This window comes from Vidua chalybeata, chromosome 3, assembly GCF_026979565.1.
Source record: "Vidua chalybeata isolate OUT-0048 chromosome 3, bVidCha1 merged haplotype, whole genome shotgun sequence".
Lineage (NCBI taxonomy): Eukaryota > Metazoa > Chordata > Aves > Passeriformes > Viduidae > Vidua > Vidua chalybeata.
Genome location: NC_071532.1, coordinates 46,592,389 through 46,616,486, shown reverse-complemented (window position 1 = coordinate 46,616,486; position 24,098 = coordinate 46,592,389). Strand labels below are relative to the sequence as shown.

Below are 24,098 nucleotides of genomic sequence, written 5' to 3'. Positions count from 1 at the left end.
GAACTGCAGTAAAGTTTTGATTATTTTCCATGGTGCAGAAAACTCATCTCACTTTCTCACAAACCTGCCAATTTTACACATGAAGGATGAAGTGAAACGCTTGATTAGGATAGTTAAATACTGATTTTGTATGGTCCTAAAAGACACGTATTCCTTCACTAACAGAGGAATACTGCTATGCTGCTCCAGTCAGTCTAACCAGACATATTGTCATGGTTCAGTTTACTGAGGTAGCAGCTTAATGGGGATAAGAATATCTGGAAGAATATCTATGAACACTCTTTATCTCTTTCTCTGAAAGATCTTTACTTTCAAACCTCCAAAATCGCATCAGGTTTCTCCTCATTGAATGTGACTTTTAGTCTTCTAGGTATGGACAGTGATTGAGATACTGATAATGTAGAATTTCTGCAATTATCATCTGAAGTAATATTACTTCCAAATGTCCTCCCAAATACAAAACTTCCAAAATAAGGATGATTCTACAGCTCTGTAGCAGCCTCTAGTCAATGACTAGAGTGATTTATATAGTGAGTTTCCTTCAGTAGCAGTGCTGAGTTACGTTAAAACATTATTTTTAATTACATCATCCCTTCTCCAAGTCACTCTCCTATCACTTCTCCTACCTGCAACGTCAGGACTAGCTAGCAAAGTAATTTGAAGTGGGAGGGAGGAGGGCCCACATAAATTGCTACTTTTATATTTGGGCATATTTCTACTATGCCATTTGAAAAGTTTGTATGACATACTGGAGATCAAAAGGCATGAAAGTAATACTTACAGGCATTTCACAGAGGCAGATTCAAAATCCCACAAATTTATTTCACCATTTGCATTTCCTGTAGCTATCAATCCGCCTCCTTCTACTTTTAAAACATCAAAACACCTAATATCCACAGATGATAAAAAAGTCTACAAAGAAGATTAAAAGAAAAAATTGAGTAGGAGTAGACTGTGAAATATTTTAACTGTTAATCTAACAAAATGCCTAAAATGACAGCGTCTAGTGCATATGGGATGCTATTTTAATACGATTGTATTTGAACTACATAGAACACCAGAGGAAACAGGCAGTGAAAGTATTGGGAAACTCCCTGCTGCAGAGGACAGGGGCATCCAACCTGACCTGCTTTTTACAGCACAGTTGCAATTTGAGCATGTGAAAATAGATGTAAGGGCTGAAGATTAATCAAAAGTGGGTATCTGTGGAGATATTCTAATCAAGTTAAAGGAAGAAGTCTGAACAGAGATGTAATGACCTTTCCATAAACATCATCCACACCTGTTAGTGAAATTTTACAAGACAGAACTTAAGTGTTGTGGACTATTCCAGGTAAATTGAAACATAAATTTGTCATTTTATTTTACAGAAGCAGTAAGAGGAGAAAATGGAATCACTGTGATGATGAATCACTGTGATACTGAGCTTGATCTTTACATGCCACTAGCTATAAGAGGAAAGACACCTCATTTCTAGAGGTGTTTATGTGAGAACCTCAACTTACTATATTGTACAGGAATGTGAAGTTTATGTTCAGAGCAACTCCTTAATTATGGTGATAACCATGCAATTGACTTCTAGGAAGATACAGCCCTTAGAAACAGTCACTTTCTTACATGATTTATTCTGTGTATTTATTTCAGTGTACAGTAAAGTTTAGAATCAGAGAATGTGTAAGTTTGTAAGGGACCACAGTGTGGAATAATTATTTGGTTGTTTTCCTGTTGCTAAAACATGAAATCTTTGTGAGCACAGTAAACATTTTACTTTCTAATCTTCTATAAATGTTGTGAAACTTTGAAGTGTTTCTCACCTCTGTATCATTTTTCATGCAACTGGTATTACATAGAAGCCGAATCTCTGGGAAAAAATCTTGTGTTTTTAAGGAGGCAGGCTTCAGAGACAGATACACAACTGGATTCCTTCGTGGAAATGGCACTATCTCAGGAAGCACCCATGTGACATATAGATCTCTTTGAGCTGAGTCACCCTATTAAAATAACTGACTTAATGAAAGAGGAAGGAAAGGATTTCTCTATTCATAAAGAATTATAGCAAGTGTGTATCAAAATCTTGTTTTCTTTGACAAATTACAAAAACTGTTACAGGTATTAACTAGCATATGCCTAAACTGCAAACTGAAGTTTCATCTACACATATTCCAGCTCCCCTTAAATTACCTGCTGTTACATTAGAAGCTGCGCAGCTGTGGAATTCAGAGCTATTGATTTTACTAATTTTAACTACCTCTTTAAAGGAAGTTGTCTCCTTAGATTTAGCTGCTTATTTCACAAATGTTGTTACTCTCAATTTCATATCTACCAAAACATTCACCAAAATGATGGTTGTTCCAGTTGTGTGAGAAGAGAAGCTACAGCTCAGCTAAAGCCCTGAATCTCTGATTCCTCCCCATAACGCCTAGAGGCAGCTGGGAGTTACTTTGATGCTTTTCCATCTATAACAAATTCACTCCAGTATCTAGTTCCTGCTCTAACATTGACATTTCTGTCCATTTTGAGGAGTGTTACTGAAATCAGCTCCTTAGGTTTGCTACTGTTTTCACAGATGTATAGAGCTGAAGAATGAAGCAATAATTAAGATTTTAGTAAATCTTATGCTATTGAGTTAATCAAACAAGAAATACCTTTAGGAAAGGACTAAAAATTGAGAGATCTATAGTAGAGTCCTACAAAGGATGAACTGTTTTAGGCTGCTACTCCCATTTACCTTGCAAACTACTATATTTAAAGCCTTTAAAAAAGCTAATAACAAAACAACCTGTATTTCTCATTATCACAAAAATGTTTGTGGAAAAATGTAGTTCTGCAAGTTTGTGAAACAGTATTAATCTACTTAGCTTCATAAAGACTTGGAGGAGATTCAACTCCTCACCAATCTGTCTGTCAAGGGATACATTTACATCATTTACACTTAATGGATTGTTGAACTCAGTAATAACACTGAGGAGCAAGTAGTGTCATGTAGCATTTAAAAAAATTCTGAATAACAGAAGAAAATTCTGAATAACAGAAGAAAACCCTGTATAAAGCATCTTTTCATTAGCAGGCTTAAAAGAATGTATTATTTACTGAGATGAGAGCCTGTATATTTCTTTTATTTCTCAAATATATCATCTGTCTAAACTCACATTTTCTACCTTGCACACAGCAGCTTTAAAGTTTCAGAAGAATGTTGTTCCAAGTTAAACATTCCAACTTGAGGAAATTAATTCCACAGAAACATGGTTTGTCTGAGAAGTTAAGCCATAATTATTGAAAGCTGTGAATGCATTCTGTAGTTTTAGCTGAAGGGACCACAGAGTAGATGCTCAAAATCAAGCCAAGCAAGTCAATCTGATTTATTACTGCCTTGTTTCTTGGTATCAGTTCCTAAGAATCCAATGCCTTAATCTACTAATTTTAAACAAAAATAAAATAAAATAATCTTTTCATCAAAATATCATCTTAAGAAGCTCTTTAAATAGAATAAACACTATCTGTAGTAACAACACCAGTATTTTAAAGCCACTACCTCAAAGGATCTGTAACGACTGAAACCTCAATCACAAATGAAAAAACAAACTCGAGGAAAAAATTATGAGAATGCTGAAAACCAGTGATGGACTAATAAACATTTTAACACTATACAGAAGGTCAAAAAGCGAAGTTTATTATATTGAAAAAGCAGATTGTTCCTTGACAGTTTATAAAAGATTATCTACTAATTAATAAAAAAGTTCTTTTTTACCTCAGAAATGAGTGGCTACCAAATGAAATTAGTGGGGGAAAAGGAAGCATATTTGAAAAACCTGAATGATTTTTATCTTCCCTCTCTGCTCCAAAACAATAACTGCATGTTGACCTTCATCAGCCTTCAGATATACTATCTTCAGCACATGATGCTCATCATCGCCGTGTTGCGCTAAAGACAAGGCTTTAACTTCTTGCCCGCTTTCAAACTCCCAGATTTTCACTGTTCCTACACAGGGATGACAAAAATCAATTTCAATAGAAAAGGGAATGATTTTTAAGCAATAACCTGTGCTGCAAATCCAGAATCTTGAATAGAACCTAACAGGGAAAAGAGAAAGAGAAAATCCAATTTGAGGTCAAGAGCTAGGTCACTGGTCTTTCAAAAATTTTAACTGTGTGTTTCTTAGCAAAGCAGCTGTAGGGCCAGAAAAACTTAACAAAAAATATCACTACGCTCTCAATTTTTCCATCTTTTCTTTCACGTCTATTTTTTTTTTGTACAGCCCAAGATAAAAGATCTCTGCTTAGCTTACTTCTTATGGTTTCTGAATAACACTATCAGAGAGCAATCAGAGTGTGGGCTATCCAGCAGAAGACTTTGGGTTCTGAGCAACAGCAATGAGCTGAGGGACCTGATTTATCCCAGAGAGCTACAGGGGAGGAGGAGCTATGGAATTTTCTTAAGTAAAGCAATTAATTACGTGTGACTTTTCTTTTGTAAGACTTGACAACATTCACCTTTTGTTGTGGTCTTAAGATCCATAAAGGGTGCTGCTCCCAGGTAGGAACAAGAAATATTAGCCAATATATTGCATGGGAAAGGCCATCATTTCCTCTTCATGTGAAGTAATTTTCATAAGTGTCACATATTTTAGAAATTCAGGTGTGTATTTTTGAACATTTTAAGGTAAGAATTATTCTTTCATGTTAACAGATTATAAAATTATTAAAGCTTCTTTCACAATTTGATGTGCACTTGTGTATTGGAGAGGTCTTGTCATATTACCTAAAACTCATGTGCCCTTAATAACAGACATGAAAAATACAGGAAACATATATATGTATATTTATATCTATATTTATATCTCTATCTCTATCATCTCTATCTTTATCTCTATCTCTATCTATATCTATCTATCTGTCTATCTATATCTTCTAGTATTCAATGACTTCCAAAACTATAAAATTGAGCTTAGAGACTAGAAAATTTAAAAACTACCATTCTTCATCTGCAAACATTTAGTTATACATCTAGGTCCTAGGTATTACAAGGAAACAACTTTTCAGACCAAGATCTTTGAAGACAGTCTTTCAAAGAGTAATAGGCTAAAAAAGAACCAGAGCCCAAGCAGCCCAAAGTCATGTTTCTGTGAACCGCCTATAAAAAGAACCCAACCAAGACCCAACCCTGCCCTTCTACAGACTGACAGCTGTGCAATCAAAATTAATTCTGTCACTGAGGCAGTCAAGTCAAAGAGTTCTGTCTGCCAATGTAATATGCCATTTAAAAAATGGTAATAAAAAGTAGTAAAGGTAAAAAAAAAAGGTAGTAATGATTTAGTTGCTTTACCATCACATGCCCCAGTAGCAAGATAAACCCCATTTCTTTCAATGGCTGCACAGGTCACCTCAGTATTCAGCCCATGTGCATCTTCTATTTGATATATTTGAGATCCTGTTTCAAGGTCCCAGACCTACAAAAATAATATTAGTTATTTTTAATACATCCTCTAAAACTGGTTACACAATGTGTTCTACTGTAATAGGAGAAATTATAGCCAAAAGCAAAATTTTTTATTGAAACACCAGTATATTTTCTCTGAAAATGTCCCTTTCTCTGGGGAAGCCACCCAGGCAAGAGGAGACTCTATTTTTCATGTATGCTATGATAAAGACCCTAGTTAATTCAGAGAGACTGACATAAAATATAAAGTGTTTTTACAGTTTGAAAACAAAGAAATTTATCTGGAAAGAATAGTTTGAGTTGTAGTTTCTGTGCAGAATATACAAATGAGACTTTTCATAAACATTTGGGCCAAAAACATAGAAACAACTATCTCTGGTCATTATTGAATCCTTTTAGAAATTTAAGCAACACCTTTTAATGAAACACCGATACAAAACTTGGTCACTATAGTGGGATAGCTCAGATGCAACTGGATTTATCAAGTAGCCACTGTTTTCATATGCACTGGAATCTGATTTTCTGTAGCACCAAGTGCTCCAATTATCTTGTGATTGTAATAGTGTTGCAGCCATTGTGGTCTAAGGAAGGCAGGGTTTACAGTGACAAATAACATCTTTAGAGAGAGCATAAACTGAACAAACCATTACACAAGCCTTTCTCCCCAGGAATGCCATGCATCACCAACTGACCAAAAAAGATGCTACCTCTCCCTACAAATTTTGCCATCTAATGTACCAGCAGCTGGTGAAAAACTACACGTTCTCAGTACCTCTTCTGATTATTGTAGATTATTGTAGATTATTGTATTTATGTTAAAAAGTAAAAGTTGGATCTTCTGAACCCAAATGGGGTTCATGGCTACCACTTCTTTGGACCCCAAAATAGCCACAAAAACAACACTTTGAATAAAAAATATTAGTAACTTATCAAATTTCCTGATAACTTGTTCTGAATACAAAAGCTGAGACTTGTATTTTTCAGTATAAAGGGTGACAACTTACACTCACCTTTAGTATTGACTCAGTGCAAATGCTGAGAATCTGGTGAAAAGCCCTGTTGTAAAGCAGAACATTGAGGCTCTTCTCATGTGTCTGAGGTAACACTTTTGAATCTTGTATCACATTAGCTAGGGGATAAATATCAATGACATCTGAACCTGCATAAGGTGAGAGAAGTGAGAATACATACATTTTGTGCATAATTACTTTTCCTGGAAATGAAAAGATTTCACATAAACTTGTACATTGGTACAAGTTCTTCTGAAGAGGATACGGAATATTGTCTGTTTTCTGAAGACATATTCTCTGATGCAGAAAACATTCTCACACAGTCCCTGAAAAGTACCAATCAAACAATGGCCAAGCATTTACCTGCCTTACACAGTCCTCTGCCCACCTTTGATGAGATTGACATCCTGACTGCAAATTAGTAGAAGCCATAAATCCCCCAGTCACAGAGTTGGTTGGCATGAAATGGAATGTACCCAAATACATAAAACTCTAACTGGGAGATCTATCACTCAAATAAATTCTGGTTTCTGCTTTCTTAGAGATAAAGCAATTCTATCTGCAGGCAATGATTATGTCTTTCCAGTACCTTCTCTATACAGCACTGGAGCTCTGAATGGCGTTTTCCAAACACCTTCCAGTGCTCTCAGTTCAGGGGTTGCAAAGACAGAGGCAGACGGGACAAGGACAAGGTCAAGGACAAGAAAGGACAAGGTCTATACAGTGCTCTCAAGCCAGAGTGCATATGCAGTTTCCCATTGCAGCTCCAGTATCCCTGCCCCAGTATCCCTGCTGATCTACCAGTAGAGGAGCAGCAGTGAGCCCAGAGCAAAGGAGGAAATTGCCTAATCCTTGAAATAAATCCAGGTGCAGAGGCCAGCAGCTTGGAAACAGGCACAGAAGGAAAGCTATGGCAAAATTCAAATGAAGCATGAAGGTGAGCTGTGATTTATGAATGTTAGTGAATTACTAAGTGAAAATCTCCTCTGTGAAGCCAGGTACATAGCAATGAGGATGAATTCACTCATATACAGCCTCACTCTCTTGCCCTCTTCAGAGGCAAGGAAACATTCACTTAGGTTTTTAATGGAATCATTAACAGAATCTAGGACTAGCCTTTTACAAAGAACCATTGTTTATAAGGGTAAATTACCTAATTTTGTCAAGGAGTGACCTGTACTATTTCCCGACATTGCTAAGCCTTGAAAATCTCACCAGCATAAATTTGAAATGAAGACAGTATCTGTATCCTTCAGTGATTAAAAAATTCATTAGAAACTATCTGGTCACTGAAAACAAAATGTTTCACATTAATCTTCTCAGATCTGACAAACTTTGCAAGCTTTGTGCCTTGTTCCTAATCCAAGGACAGAAAAAGCTGTCTCCAAAGACAATTACTTTATTTGCCTGGTACATGTCAGGCCTCATAGCCTCAGAACATGTTCAAAGCTGTCTTTTTTGTGACTACATCTCTGGGGCAGATAAACTCTGCCAATTTCAAGAGTCTCTGCCTTAGATAAAAAAGGCTAACATCCTTTGTGACAAATGCAAAGTTCTGGTCCCTCAGAGGTGCCAGGCTCGCTGCTACAAAGTCAGGAAACAGAGCCCACAAATCCCAGGTTGAGTTCCCACAATAATTTATTCCTACTCATTTGGGAACTGTGACTGTTGATACCTCAGGTTGTAGGGCTGTCTTTACTACTGAGTTAAATAAAGAGTTTGAATATACTTGTGAGGGCTCCACAGAGATTGTATGCTCCTGACCCCAGGAGGTGGGTCCTAGAGGAATAGTTAGGGGGAGATAAATAACATAATAGCTTTCAAGAAATGACAAGTCTATGTAACAATCTGTGTAGTTTAATTTTGCTGTGGGAGGCTCACCTTGCCTTCAGAGAAGCCTTTTTCATTTCCTTTGGTTCCTGCTGTTAATTCCCATGCTGCATATTTTCATGCCATTTTCAATATTGAAATTATCACCATATATAACCCACTTCAAGACAATCTTAATGGGCAATACCCTCATCTCCCAGTATTCTGTATAGTCTCACGTATCTTACTCCTGTACTCCAGCTGTATGTAATCATAAAGAAAATTGGATTCTAGGAGAAAGGGCATGCTCTCACACACCAACTGCAATAACATACCTGTGAAAAGCAGGCCATGATCATTGTCAAATACCATAGGAAAGGCATTCATCTCTTCCGGAGTCCCATGATCTTCATAGAAGACCTGCAGCGGTGAAAGAGTCTGTATATCCCACACTCTAAAAACCTAGTGGGAGAGAGAGAGAAAGGAGAAAATCTAGTGCTGTATCCTGACTGGATTTTCAACTATTTTGTTTCTACGACAATACTATAGCCTCCAATGAAAATCACATTGATAAAAATGGTACTTCCCAAAATAAGCAAGAAAAATATCAAAGGTATCTTTATCCCCATTTTACTACGAATAAAATGCACAGAAAGGCTGAATTTTGTAGTCTTAACCTGAGAAGTCCACAGCAGAACCAGATCTCATAAAAACTGGTTCTACCCCTGAATGACAAGATGTCTCAATTGTGTGCCATACTTTTCTGTAACATACAGATAAATGCCACTTGTTTAAAGACTTGTATTTGAACTGGAGTATGAAATGATGTGCAACAGTACAAAGATAAATTTCAGGGAGCACTGGATAAAGAAATTCCTGAAGTCTTTGACTGACAGCAGATGTTGGACCAAATCAGGATCAGAACACACTGTAGGACACACTGTTTATTGTTATGCATATAAAGTTCTTGTGCTCTCCATAAGGAAATGCCATTGACCACAGTCAGGGTATTATCCTGTAAATAGCATTAGATGTTTTTAGATGTATTTGTTCTTACTTTCAGGTTCAATGGAAAACACAGCATCTGCTTCGAACTCTAGAATAATTGTTAGCAGCACTTTTCATCCTGCCTGATCAAAAGCTGTGTTGAACTTACTGCTATCGCATGCAAACTATTTTTAATACTTCAAGAAATCATGATTTAATTTCTCAGATCCCATGGCCTTTAGTGTGGTGCATTTCTCTGCAAGATACTTTTACTGTGCTCTCAAAAGTTATTCTGTCATCACATCTGCCTGCAATTCTTATTCAGCTGCCATAACTGGTGAGTCATATGTAGGCATTTGTGTAAGCTATTTTCATTCATTCAATTGTGCTATTATTATGGCTTCACTTTTAATTGGGATTTTAACACAAAGACACATGTCGGTACAACATCAACGCTCTCATCAGTACTCTGAGGGTTGTGGGCTTGACAAAACTCACAGCCTGATTTTAAAGGATGTTACAGTGGATCTGCCAGAATTCTGAAAAGGAAAGGAAGAAATGGAACAGACACATCAATCAGTGTTTAATCAAACCACCTCTGGCACTAGAGAGAAATTCATGCATGAGTGTTTCAGAATGTTAAGTAAAAGAAAGTTTCTCCTTAATATTTTGTTTGCTTTCAGGAAAACTCAAAAAGAAAGGACTCTAGTACTGAGAATAAATTTTCCCTGAGACAGTACTGATTCAAAAGAACCATGTCTATTACATTCCTGATTGACTTCTGATTACATTTCAGAGTTTACTCAAACATGCAATTTCTAAAGCCTATAAAGAGCAAACCAGTCATTGAGAAGCCTTGAAACAGGAAATCCATTTGAATAGGAAAAAAAATCATGAAGACCTTCATCCAACTGAACAGTAGACCAGCAAAAATTGAAAGAAGGATCGATGATGAGAACTGAGAAAGTTAGGACAATAACGTAGGTGGATCTCCAGGCTCAATTCTTGTACACTCACTATTAGAGCATGTAAAACAGGGGTAAGAACAGAAAATTAAATAAAAGTAGGTATCTGTGGAGATACTAGTCAGGTAAAATAATATGTCACTGAACAAAGATAAACCTTCCCATAAACATCACCCCAATCTGTTACAGTGTTAGTGTAATTACACAAAACAAAAATGAAGAAAGACAATTCTAATAGTCTAATGGACTATTCAATTGGTCAAAATGTGTGACATAGGTTTGACATAATATCAAGGCAATAAAAGGAGATGTTTTTATAGCACAAGAGAATATAAGTAAGGCCTTCCTGTGCTATTTCTTGCTGCTTTTTCAGCTGCTAAGTCCAGCAGCACATTCAGAAAATGCAGTCACTTAAAGTGACAGCAAAAACCTAGATACATCACAGCATTCATAAATCTCTTCCCTGCCTTATGGCTGCCTTCTTTTCCCAGCCTGCGGGCAGGGATGAGGAGATTACATAAACCACTGTTCCACATGAGTAACTCCCACACACGGCATCACCAGCGTGGCCACAAGACACAATGTCAGTGCTGCTCATCTGCATCAGCACACAGACTGTGCATGAATCCATGCATGAAGAGAGGCAACAAAAGGCATGCTTATTTAGAAATTAGGAAGAGGCTAGGGGGAGTTGCCTTAGGAGTGTTGCTTTAATACTAACTTTACTGTCCTACTTAGTTATTGAAGAATTTCCCACAGCAGCCTGAGAAATACCAGGAATCCCTGAAAACCTCTGACAGCATATTCTTTATGGCAAAGTGCTTTTGGACAATGTCTTCTGAAATGCAAAACACAGACTACATACAGGCAAACAAAACATACTAGGGAGGAGAAGGAATGTGGAAAGAAGGTGCTTCAAGAGCTGTTGGAAACAACTCACTGTTGCAACTTTATAGGGAAAGCTGAACTGTACTTCCATCAACATTATTGCTACAATAGTAGCTTACATTAATGAGAAACTTTGGTTTAGTTGTTGACAGAATTGGCTTTGACCCACAGAGAGACATTTTTAAGAGTTAGCAGAGCAGGGATACTTGACTGAGCTCCCATACTGTGACCAGCCTTCTCCACACAGCTGGTATCTGGGGCACAGGGGCATTCAAGGAATGCACACTGCATCTCTTTCCTCTATCTTGGCTGCAACAGCTCCAGAAAACTACCTTGTTATCCTCTCCAGGACTGCAATATGGAGCAGTTCTCTCTGTTCTGGGGGCTCTTCTTGCGTCATTCATTTTTCAACCCAATGGCAAAATCACATAGTTGCAGATGGAATTTCCACAGACACTGATAAAAAATTGGGAACCAAATCCCCCCAGAATTCAGTGGGACTTCTTGCCACTGAGACTCACCCCGAGCCTTCTGACATCCTCTGAAATTTTTAAATGTTTATATTTGCATTCATAAACATATTCCTCTTGAGCACGACCTTCCTTCAAGCCCTAAAACTCAGAACATAGAAAAAAGTCTGAACAATCTTTTCCATTGGCTCTGAAGCCTTTGCTTTATGAACACATAAAGCTAGCAATACACCTCTCTTCTATTTTACTCAATACACTCAAAGACAGACAGAAGGCAAAAGATTCATCTTAACAACTAAAATGTGGAGAGCAGAGGGAAATAGAAAAAAGATGGGAAATAAGGCCAGAAAAATGGTAAATAAATTTTTTGCTCTCAGTACAACAAAGTACAGACTTGGGAACACTTATCTCTTGCCAGGTTTCTATGAAGACACTACTGTGGAAACACGCTTTGACTTTGGAAGAAGCAAATCCTCTTCTCTTTTCTGTCTGTAAATAACTGAGACAGATAAGGACTAAAGAAGTTCAGGTTTTGCCCCTCCCCCTTCCCCCACCAAAACATAATCCCTTCCAATTTCTGCTAGTTAAGAATAAGTGACTTTAAAACCCTGTTCTATGGGAAATATCTCAATAACTCTCTAGAGAAAACAGTAACTTTCTTTTAGTTCTTCCAAACTCTCACATTCTGCCGATACTTTTTGAAAGTTAAAGAATATTTGTTTTTTGAAGAAGTCAACTTTCCTCAGTTTTACAGAATGATGATATTGCAAGTCTTTAAAAGGGCTTATGCAGGAAAATCCAAAATCCAACCACTCGTGGAGCAGAAAGAAGTTGTGCTAGCCACTGTAGGCATAGACAGGAAGAGTAAGGAACAATTGAGGTGGGTTTTTTTGTTGAAGCGTTTAGTTTATCTGCTCCTCTTTGCTACCCTGTTCACTTGTTTGAGAAGGTCATTTAAGACTCCATAGTCTAAATGAAAAAATTCACAAATTCATACAGAATGTCTGAGGCCTCAAAGACAAAAATCACCAAGCATGAATGTCTAACTGCAGTTCTGCTTACTGCATTACTTAAGTTACCTGCAGAGTGCCTATATGTGTCTTGTGATCCCTGAAGGTGATCCTGCAAAGTACTACAACCCCCAGTCACAGTAAGAAGACTTAGGAACAAATGGATGTCAATGGGATTACTTGTGAGGTTAAGGCAAGGAGGATTTAGTTCTAATCATATTAATGCAATGTGGTGCAGCAACCAGTATTATAGCCTTATTGACATAGCAACTTGACAAAGTTCAAAATTACGAGCATTTCAAATCACTTCCTCAGATAATACCAAGTGGTAGTATATAAAATTACCTACTTTTCCGAAACCCGAAGGGATGCTGGAAAGAAATCAAACTGTTGTATGCAGTAGTGAGTCTAATTACATAGTAATGAACCTGAAGGCTATTTACTGGGTGCTGTTATTGAGAGGGTGTAAATGCTCTGTAAATGCTCTTGTCTCTGTACTGTGTGCAGGATGTACTGACAATAGACATACCTGATCCCTGCTGCAAAGAGAAAATAACACTCGACACTTCTGGAGAACAGCTTCAGTGGACATGTAGATGGTGTAGGGGTCAGAAACAGGAAACTAGAGGTATAGAACAGAGATGGCTGCCCATGGATACCTGAATCAGAAGAGTTAAAAACCAGTCAGGTTCCTCCGGTCAATCTTCAACCAATCTTAGAATGATTCTCTCACCTTAGACAAAGTTTTTGAAGTAATTTTACTTTTCCATGGAATAACAACAGTTGTGGTTGGAATAGACCTTTGGAGATCACCTTGTCTTATATCATGGTTCAAGTTAGGCCACATAGAGCAGGGCCATGCCCAGATGGATTTGAAATATCTCCAAGGACAGAGATTCCACAGCCCCTCTGGGTGCCCTGTGTCTGTGCTTGGTCTCATTCACAGTGAAGAAATGTTTCCTGATGTTCACACAGAATCTCCTGTTTCAGTTCTCATTGTCTTTGTTCTGGTCACTGGGAGCCACTGAAAAGATCCTAGTACCATCTTTTTTACACTCTCCTTTCTAATATTTATCTACATGGATGAGATCTCCCTTGAGACTTCTGTAGGCTTTTGTACTGGTTTTTTTTTTTTTTTATTTGATATTTTTTTAGACTATCTAAGGCACAGAGTGATTTGAATATTAGAAAATGGGACAGGAAATTACAGAAAATTGAGTATCTTACATGAAAAGTCTGAAGAATATTCAATGTTATTGAAGGATTATGCAATATAAGAGGAGAATAAAATTCTTAATATCTGGGAGAAACAAACAAACCAAAGAGAATAAAGGCACCGCAGTAAGAGAACTTTGGTTTCAAAGCTGTAAACAAAAAATGTGTCTGATATAGATGTGGCCACATAATTTTTTTGAAGGATGACTGGAACAGATTTCCCAAATGTCTCTTTTGCAAATTATCTAGATTAAATTTAATATTGTTATACAGTACATTCCAGTAACGGCTCTGGTTAGCAATGGTTTGACATAAATTAAGCAGTGTGTTTCCAGCCGAGTTGCTCTCATTTTTCAGGAGGACAAATGACTGTATTATATCTTTATAACAATATCATGTGCTTTCAAAGCTGGTTAGACAGACTTTCACACTAACAGGCAGTGATACAATCACCTGCTCAGTTCCAGACTGACAAAGACACTTATGACTTCCCACAGGGATATTGCCCAGCTGATATTAGGCAGATCAGGAGAGAGAGGACAGGAGACTGATAACATCAAGGGTTGAGTAAATTTGCAAAAGTCAGAAAATGAAAAAACTAATAACATATCTTACCTCTCTTTATCTTCTCTGAAATGCTAAAAATCTACCCGTAGGTTGTGTAAAAGTAAAGCTAACATATGTAAAACAGAGTTACTTTAGGGTAGGCAAATTTTAGCAAGGAAATGTTTATGTGGTTGCATCATGTTGGCTGCATTAGATTTTGAAGAAGTTATGAATGGAATGAAACTCTCCCATGCCCCAGAAGGAACATATGAGAAATTCCTGCTTATTGCACTACTCTCCTGCCATGTGTAAATGTGTGTATTGCTCTTTAGTTACCAAAAATGAAATTACTTTTAAAATGAAAAAAACAAAAGAACAGTGACTTCACTTGTTTAAAACAAGGGGTTGTGTTTACAAATGATACTGTACAGTGGTTTAAAGACTGGGAATGTAGTCCTTATATTAGCCCTACTGATCATCAAACAAAACTTTATGAATTGAAGCCTGTAGGCTCAAATATTGTTCTGACTCACTCAGGCGGTCTAATTCAACCAAACCCACCATTGAGATGTTCTAGTAAATTCAATGAGACACCTGGTGAAGTAAATTTTGGGTTTCTGGTTTCCATTGACAACTCAGTTAAGCAAGACATGAAGTCGTAGCCTCCACTGTTCAAGTTGTGAATCACCACTCTGCACTGAGAGAGAGTGGCTGTCACTGCTCCACAGCCTTTCAGTACAAGAGGAATAGCTCTTGTCAGTCTGGAACAGCCAGTCAGGTCTGGTCTCTGCCATTAGCCTTAACCTCCTTGTTTCCACAGAGTGTAAGGTCATCTTTCAGATAATGGCTGGCTTCCAGCCACATCTCCAGGCTTAATAGGCCCTGTGCCTACAAGTGGACTTTTTCCCCTTGATTCTTCCTGAATGGATTAAATCAGTCCTGTAATATGAAAAAAAAAAAGTAATAAATGCTTCTTGATGCAGGATGAAAATAAGAATGGGCAAACTACAGAGAGACAGGAGCAACGAAGGACTGAGTCACATGAATGAGAGGAAAATAATAAACACTGCAGAGATTTCCAATGCAGTATTCGTCTATCTGTGCTGAAGCATCAAGTCAGTTTTCCATTATTTCTTTACCCCACAGACTGTTCTCACATTACCATACACTCTGTACAAGTAATTCTTCTGTTTATTGGGCCCAACAGGAAAAAAACCCCAAGCAATGATAGCAATTTCTATTAACTTATAGTACTGGTATTTATTGAAAAATGCATTAGTGGCAGACCAAATAACTTTACACAGGACAATCTTGCCTTGGCTGCTTGAAACATCAAACTGATGCAATAATTCATTGTCTATTGAGTGTATCTTGAAGCATCTGAGGATGCTGCTTAGCTGTAATTCCAAGTCCAAAGCTGGCTTTTTTTAAAGGACTGAAAGTATTCTACCAGCATTTTTTGTCAATAAAAAAGATATTGCTTCAGTGCTTGAATAAGCCATATTGTTTTATTTTGCAGAGAAAAGGTGTAAAACAGTTCTAACAGTAGAAAATAATCACTCATTCTTCTTTTTAGAGCTTCCAAATGATAAATATCAATGGTATTACAATCATAAATCTAGAGATAGGCTTTGGCAGTCATCTTGGAAAAAATGTTTCCTGAAAATTGCTTTAGTGGCTTCTGCAGAATGCTTCCAATCAAAGAGTTTTATACATTTGCATTTACAGTCATACATATGTTTTTACTTTTATGCCAGTAATCTAATCTATGCCTATAACATGCTGACACTTTAGCAGAGAGTCCATGTATTATATGAAAACCTGAGTTCATATTTTGGTACAATGACACAAGGGGTAAGTTAATATCTTCAGACAAATTTAACAGTAATTACTTTTCGGAAGTATTTTCAACCAAAATTAAGTAAAGACAGACACACTCTAAGTGTAACTGTGATGAATGTAGCTCATGTTGGTCTGTGGTATATAATTCAACATACAATTGTGTTTGTGGGAAATCTCAACATGAGATTCAGAGAATGTTCCTATTAGGAACACACAGATCATGTTAATATTTCAGATCTTCTTGTAAATTCATGTAACTGAATTGCTGAAGAAAAAGACATGTCTGTGGACTACAGCTGTAAGTGTACCTATGCAAATTGTTATCTCCAAGGTATTCACAAACTGGAAGATCAGGAACAAACTTGTTTCCATGAATATTATACTCCAGAGCAAGTTCAGCAACACAGAAATATGAAAATTCCTGCCTTGGCCCTCCCCTTTACCTCAATATCACTAATATGGAAATATTAATCCATATGACTAAAAGTCATACTGAAATTATATACAATTCAATGTGTCTGCCTAATTTGTAGGTATTCTTATGTTATAAACCCAAAAAACTAAGTTAAATTTTTGTGATAGAAGAATTAGAAAATTTTTATTAGCTGCCTGACAACTTTTTACTAATAATTAGTTCTATCAAGAAATCCTTATAATGTTGGCGAAAACAAAATGCTTATGTGTTGGAACAGTTAAAGAAATCTTCATTTTCTCAAATAGAACAATTGTTTGAATTCAAATTCCAAAATAGTTTCTTAATTGTTGTGGTAATTTTTTGTTATTACTGGTTCAGGACAACTTGTTTTCAGTTAGATTAAATATCACTGAGGTTTCTTGAATGTTTTCCAGAAAACTGTATTGCATAATGCCCAAAATGCCACAGAGTAAATCCAGAAGTCTGCTCCAAGAAGAAGACAGCACTGCTCAGATGTTTCTTCTGCTGACAAAAGCAGAACTGATCTCATGAGTTGTACTAGTTCTGACTGGGGTAGAGTTAATTTTCTTCCCAGTGGCTGGTATGGGGCTGTGTTTTGGATATGTGCTGAACACAGGTTGATAATACAGTGGTGTTTTTGTTATTGCTGAGCTGGGCTTGCACAGAGGCAAGGTCTGCTGAGTGATCTGTATTTTTGGAATCTACCTCACAAAGTTAACACAGTGATGCCTCCCTCCCCTTCTCCTGGGATCTACTCTCTTTTTCATGCTCTGGTATGTTCATACTGTTAGAGTTAAGAATCTTCTAAACTAGCTCTTCCACTATAATACAAATCTCCTATGATCTCTAATTTTTTTTCACTAGTGCTGTGAAACCACGGTTTCAGATTTGTTAAATTTTACATTTTTGTATAAACCACAATATATATTTGTGTTCTATAGTATGGAACTAAGGCTAATAACCAAATAAATCCCCTGGTACTCTTGTAATAGATATGTAAGATTTGTGGTCTCTTTAAACCATTCACTGCAGGTTTTGAGCCCTTAATTCAGCCAATACTTCTTTAGACCACAACGTGTTGCTGCAGCACAAATGTGAGACCAAAAGCCAATGTGATCCCTTACTTTTGAACTCCGTAGTATGAATCAGTTGCATACAGGCTGCAGAGTCATTCTTGTGAACACATTTTACATTGCACAAAAGTATCTTTACAATGACGAGGAACTTTTCAATATAGTTCAAGAAAAATAGCCATAAAGTTCAAAATCCATCTGAATCTTCAAATGTTACAATTATGTAACAAAGATAACACTTGCAAATCTTAATTTAAAAAAATTACTCCCTACTTTTCTCCTTGTTTTGCAACTTTAGTTTAAAATGGCACAATAAAAAAGCTTTTCTTTTAATATGGATAGCTGATATGGTTTAGGTTAAATTTAATTTTGGGAAGGTTTTGAAAAAGTGTTAATTTAATTTTTCTAAGCTTTTCCTCTAGTTCTGCTATTCTGTCAAACATTTATTGTGAAATCTATATACAGAGATTTTGTTTCACTAGGATACAATGCTTCTATGAGATCATTGATATGTCTCTAACTTTTTCTCAGTAAAGATACATAGGCTGTCCTGATTTTGCTTCTCCTTTGCTTCCTATATGACAGTCACTGAAAGACAGAAACAAAACAGAGAAAACTATTTTGATTTTTTTATGCTAGGCAGATTGAAATGCAAGTTGGTCTTTGTTTTTTAGGTGGAAACAAATTAAATGCTAAAGTATTGTTATAAGATCCCTGAGAAGTTGCACACCTTTATATAATTCCTGGTTCTTGACTGTCAAACACAAATGTGCTTTAAGCAGGTTAGAAGCAATCCTGTTATAGCTGACCTTCTTCTGCTATTTGGTATACCATATATCTTCTATAGATTGCATATTTGAGGCACAGGGTGATAAGCACTTTATCTGAAAGTCTAAGTTTAGTCTCCTCTGTGTGGGATTCCTTCTTTCTTGATATGGTTTTTACTGTGACCACAAGATTTATCTGACACTTGAAAGTCTAGGAATTAATGTCTATTTTTTTTTTGAGAACTGTAATTTCAGCCTTATAACTCATTGCACTATTTAAACACACATGGCTTTTAATTAAAACAAACTTTCATATATTCATTTGCACCTAAAAGTGGTCTTACTGATGTCATTGGCACTACTTAGCTATATTTAGTTAAGATCACATGTCCACATACTTAGACTTTTAAAATAGATTTTGCTTTCTCATAAATCATCATATTGAATCATAGAAAAGCCCAGAAGGGCTCTCAAAAGATCTTCTACATTTACTGCCCCAGGGGTTTCATTCTCAGTTGCTTTTTCATAAATATCTTAATGTTCATTCATTCCCCTTAAGTCATGTCTTGCATCTTACTCCATTTTTCCTACATGTATAGCTTGAGGCTATCTGCCAAAACCCTCCTTAATTCACAGTAATGTATACCTGTAGCAAAACTACAGAGTTACCTACAGAACAGACAGATGTAGATTCATAGAAGTGAGGAAGGGGGAAAGGTTATGGCTCCAGGATTATGTGAAGATGGGAAATTTTGATAATTTATTTTCAGCTAATATTACTTTTAGAAATGTGTGGGGTTTTTTAAGAATAAGATTAAAGAAGTGAAAATGTGGTATTTACTGCCACCAGAATGAGCAATGGTAAGCAATCATAGCAGAGGAGTGGCATGGGCAGGACAAATAGTTCAGCAATATTTCCTACATAACCAGATAAAAATCTGGAAACCTTTGAGATAGAAGGATATCTCAGCAGACTAATTACATTAGGTCCTCACTGATTTATAGGAGCTATTTTTCATAATCATACCTTCAATTTTAATGACCATTCTGAATTCTGCTACTTCTGCTCAAGGCCTGCAGCTTTAACCAGTCTGGTGTAACTGGGTAATTTAGTATCTATCCTCCCCACTCCATCATTGTAGATGCTACTAAGGATATGGAATAGTGTTAAGTATCGAAAATATTACATTGGACCACCTTGAAAGAGTTCTATAGCCATTCAAAACTACTCCTTCAGGGGCTTCTCTCTTTTTTTTGGCACATATTTATAGAAGTTTTTATTCTCTCCTGAGAAGTCTCATTCTGACAAATCATGTAAATAACCAACACCATGATTCCACCAATCACTTCTTGTATACACATCTCTTTCCAGCAGAATCTTGTAATATTTGGTGGAATAAGTGTTATTACTGATTTTATTAGCATTCTTGTTTATGGTCAATGCCTGGAACAGTAAGCCTTGTAAAAGACACTGGTTAGAAAGAGATCAATAGTTGAACATGATATATAGAGACACCAGAAAAACTCCACCTATGGATTTAGTAGGCTGGTAGGAAGAGAGAAGTGCAAAAGAACTGCAGGAATTTTTTGCAAGTGATTACTACTGAATGAAGCATTTGAGTACAGGTTCTGTCTTAAATCTGTCAGTTAAGTAACACAGAAATTATCAGAATGTTAATATCTACTATTGTAAGCGGAATGTAACATTCTGTAAGCAGAATGTTCATATCTACTATTGTAGTACTATTGTATTCTTTTGTCACATTCGTGAAGATAATTTGTCAAATAGTTCCATTCTACTCTTGCTTCTCAACATAAAATATTTTGGAAATTTTAAGCTAAACCCTTTTTATTAAAATAAATGATGTGATAATCAATTACTATCAGAAGTACTTAATCAAAAATAGATTCCTACTTGAATTTATAGCATTGGTTTCACAGAATCACAGAACCATTTAGGTTGGAAAGACCCCCAAGATCGCCAAGTCCCACCTCTGACCCAGCACTGCCTTGTCAACCAGATCATGGCACCAAGTGCCACGTCCAGTTGTTTCTTAACACTTCTGGTGATGGTGATTCCACCACCTCCTGGGGTAACCCATTCCAATGTTTACCAACTCTTTCTGTGGATAAATTCTTCCTGGTGTTAAATCTAAACCTCCCCTGGCACAGTGTAAGGCCATTTCCTCTTGTCCTATTTCTAGTTGCCTGGGAGAAGAGGCTGACTGACCCCCACCTGGCTACAGCCTCCTTTCAGGCAGTTGTAGAGATTGATAAGGTCTCCCCTCAGCCTCCTTTTTTTTCCAGGCTAAACACCCCCAGCTCTCTCAGCTGCTCCTCATAGGACTTGCACTCCAGACCCTTCACCAGCCTCATTGCCCTTCTCTGGACATGCTCCAACACCTCAGTGCCCTTCCTAAAGTGAGGGGCCCAACACTGAACACAGGATTTGAGGTGTGTCCTCACCAATGCTGAGTACAGGGACAATCACTGCCCTGGTCTTGCTGGCCACACTATTGCTGATCCAGACCAGGATGCCATTGGCCTTCTTGGCCACGTTGGCATATTCCTAGCTCAAGTTTGGCTGCTGTTGACCAGTAACCCCAGGTCCTTTTCTGCCAGGCAGCTTTCAGCCACTCGTTTCCAAGCATGTAATGCTGCCTGGGGTTATAGTGGCTGAAGTGCAGGACTTGACACTTGGCCTTATTGAACCTTATACTGTTGGCCTTGGCCCATCAATCCAGTCTCTCCAGATGCCTCTGCAGAGCCCTCCTCCCCTCCAGCAGATCAACACTCTCCTAACTTGGTGCTGTCTGTGAATTTACTAAGGGTGCACTTGGTCCCCTCATCCTGATCATCAATAGGGATATTGAACAGGTCTAGACCCAACACTAATCCCTGGGGTGACCTCTAGAGACTGGTCACCAATCAGATGTGGCACCGTTCACCACCGCTCTCTGGGCCTGGCCATCCAACTAGTTCTTAACGCAGCAAAGGTGCACCTGTGCAAGCTGTGGGCACAGCTTTTCCAGGAGAATGTCATGGGAGAAAGTACCAAAGGCTTTGCTGAAGTCCAGGCAGACAACATCCACAGCCTTACCCTCACCCACCAGGTGGGTCACCTGCTCATAAAAGGAGACCAGGTTAGTCAGGCAGGACCTGCCTTTCCTAAGCCTGTGCTGCCTGGGCCTGATTCCTTGGTTGTCCTGTTTGTGCTGTGTGATTGCACTCCAGATCCTCTGTTCCATAACTTTGTGGGCCACAGAGGTTAGGCTGACAGGCCTGGACTTCTCTGGATCCTTCTTCCAGCCCTGTTTCCTTGAGGTTGAGAAAAGTGTTTTACCTTTGCACAGGAAAGGCTGATAACATGTTGATCTTTTTCATTTGTCACAATTTCCACAATACTATGTTTGTGTCCTAATAGTTTCCCCGTAGGACTAAAATTAACAACAGGATTCCACAAACGAAGGATTCTGTCATTACCTAAAAGAAAAAAAAATATTATATATAGTCAGAAAGATTGAATAGTCACTTGTATTACAAATAAGCTTTGTAGTTGAGAGCTTAGTGTTCATAAGTCTGTTCTTTCATTTGGGTAGACTACTCCCACATAAGGATGTGAATTTTTCATTCTAAGGGCTGGATTGCAGCTTATGTTTCATTGCTTAACCACAAACACATATTAAAAATGCAGAACTGATTAGCTTTTCAAAGCCTTTTTATTTTGCTAAAGGAATGGCAGGGACACTGAATGAGACTATGTGGACTAGTCCCAGAGGAGCAGAGTACTTTAACAGAAATACAACTGGGGCTCATATTTTGTTTCCTTCAATGATGTAATTTAGAAAAATATAAAAAAAATTTTGTGCCCAGTTAGCCAGGACACAAAAGGATAACTTCCTTTATGGACGAAGGTGAACATGAAGAAAGAAGTGGGCATGAAAGTTGAGGGCAGACAGAAAAAAGTAACTGCTGATGATTGGGTTTGTAGTAAAGTAAATAAGAATTAGGTATTTATACTTATTTGTATGTTCAAACTTTGAATTTGCCTACAATTTAAGCAATAATCTTTGATTGTGTTTTAGGTGAATGTTTGGTACTATTTTGCTAATAGTTTCCATAAATATTTCAAAACACAAGGATGTCAAAAATGTATTTTAACTTTCAATTCCTGGCAAATATTGCAATTGAACAAATTGTATGCATCTAGCTGATCACTTTATTTTGACATGCAATAAATGAAACAGCCACATTTTGTCTAAACTTCTGCTTGAGTTCTACTTTTCACTCAGCTTAAATTGAAGAGCAAAAAGCAAAAAAACCCCATAGACTAGGAAGTATATGTCCCAAGAGAACCAGCTCAATTATGTTAAACGCTCAGCTCAATTATGTTAATAATCTTCCTTAAGCTTGTTCAACCTACTCTCATTAGTCAGTCCCTCCATTTCTCTCTACAGAAATCTATTCCTTTCCTTCTTAATGCAGCAAGATGTGATTTGTTTAGGAGCATCCCATCTCCCTTTTCCTCCATTAAACAATATTGTTCTCTCAGTTAAATTGATTCCACTGTTTATGTGGCTTCTCTCTAAATGAGAGAAGCTCACTGAAGGAATGATCTACTCTTAAAATAGCTACAACAGAAAGCCATTTTGATTTATGCCAGCTCATTTCACAAGTGTGATTGAGAATTCAACCATGCAAACAGCTGTACCAGCACAATGGAGGAAGAAGTTCTGCACAGAAAAGGAAGGTCATGTGTAAGTAGCTGACTGGCTTGAAACTTCAAGGGGAAGAGATTATTTTTTAGGCAAAACTACCCTAGACAATCTGTATATGCTATAAGCATGGCAGGAAGTAGCCTAAACGGGTTATAACTGCACAAATGGTTTATGAAGCCCTTTTGGATGGGGAAACCTCGGAATGTGGTCGATCTCCCTGCTCACTTCCTCAGAGTTTGTGTTAGGCTGTCCTAGACATGTCCTGCAAGTTAACAGAACCCGTGTGACCAGGTCAGGGTTTAGGGTGAAACAAGTCCATGGGAGTAAAACTCAGCTTGCAGATCTCCCATGAAGGAGGACATGAAATACAGTTGACAGAAACCTCCAGTGAGACTGGTGAGATTGGTTTTAATATCAGAGGGAACAGACATTGCTTCAACAGTATACCCCTTACCAGCCCCAGATAGAAACTGTCATGTCTTAAGATGATGGAAACTGGGAAGAAGCTGTTGACAATATCTGATCAACTTGACTACCTGCTTGCTGCACTTTTGGGGAACAGAACCTTTATTGGTTTTCCTAAGTGCTCTGTTCTTTATATTCCTGAAATGACAGCAGTGATTGAAGGGGAGGATAGTGCTCTTTAATTCTGGCACAGAGTTTCTTTTAAGAGTAGAATCACTAGTACATGTAATTTACTTCAGATATTAACAGGAAGATGAAGTGACATTTGGGAAGAAAACCTTTCCCTACATTAAAAAATACTGTTTGTTTTATATGTGAAGTAGTGGATTCATTTTAGTTCCTTTTACTGATGGTAGATTTTATTATAGTAGATGTGCTCTCTTCTCTCTTTCTGGACTAATGCCAGATTGGCCCTAACATTCACTACTACACTGGAACATTTCCTAGAACATTTGTTCCC

General features: G+C 37.4%; 1 protein-coding gene across 5 annotated transcripts in view; it reads right to left on the bottom strand.

Annotated features, from left to right (window-relative positions):
* WDR64 (WD repeat domain 64) overlaps positions 1–24,098 on the bottom strand; it is a 66,737-nt gene that overhangs the window by 14,970 nt on the left and 27,669 nt on the right. For all 5 annotated transcript variants that reach the window (XM_053938652.1, XM_053938653.1, XM_053938654.1 and 2 more), the window contains 7 exons: positions 21,799–21,938; positions 8,592–8,718; positions 6,448–6,596; positions 5,324–5,447; positions 3,810–3,979; positions 1,815–1,991; positions 782–912 (listed from right to left, as the gene is read on the bottom strand). In XM_053938652.1, coding sequence (XP_053794627.1) covers positions 782–912; positions 1,815–1,991; positions 3,810–3,979; positions 5,324–5,447; positions 6,448–6,596; positions 8,592–8,718; positions 21,799–21,938 — 1,018 coding nt within the window. The remainder of the gene's footprint in view (positions 1–781; positions 913–1,814; positions 1,992–3,809; positions 3,980–5,323; positions 5,448–6,447; positions 6,597–8,591; positions 8,719–21,798; positions 21,939–24,098) is intronic.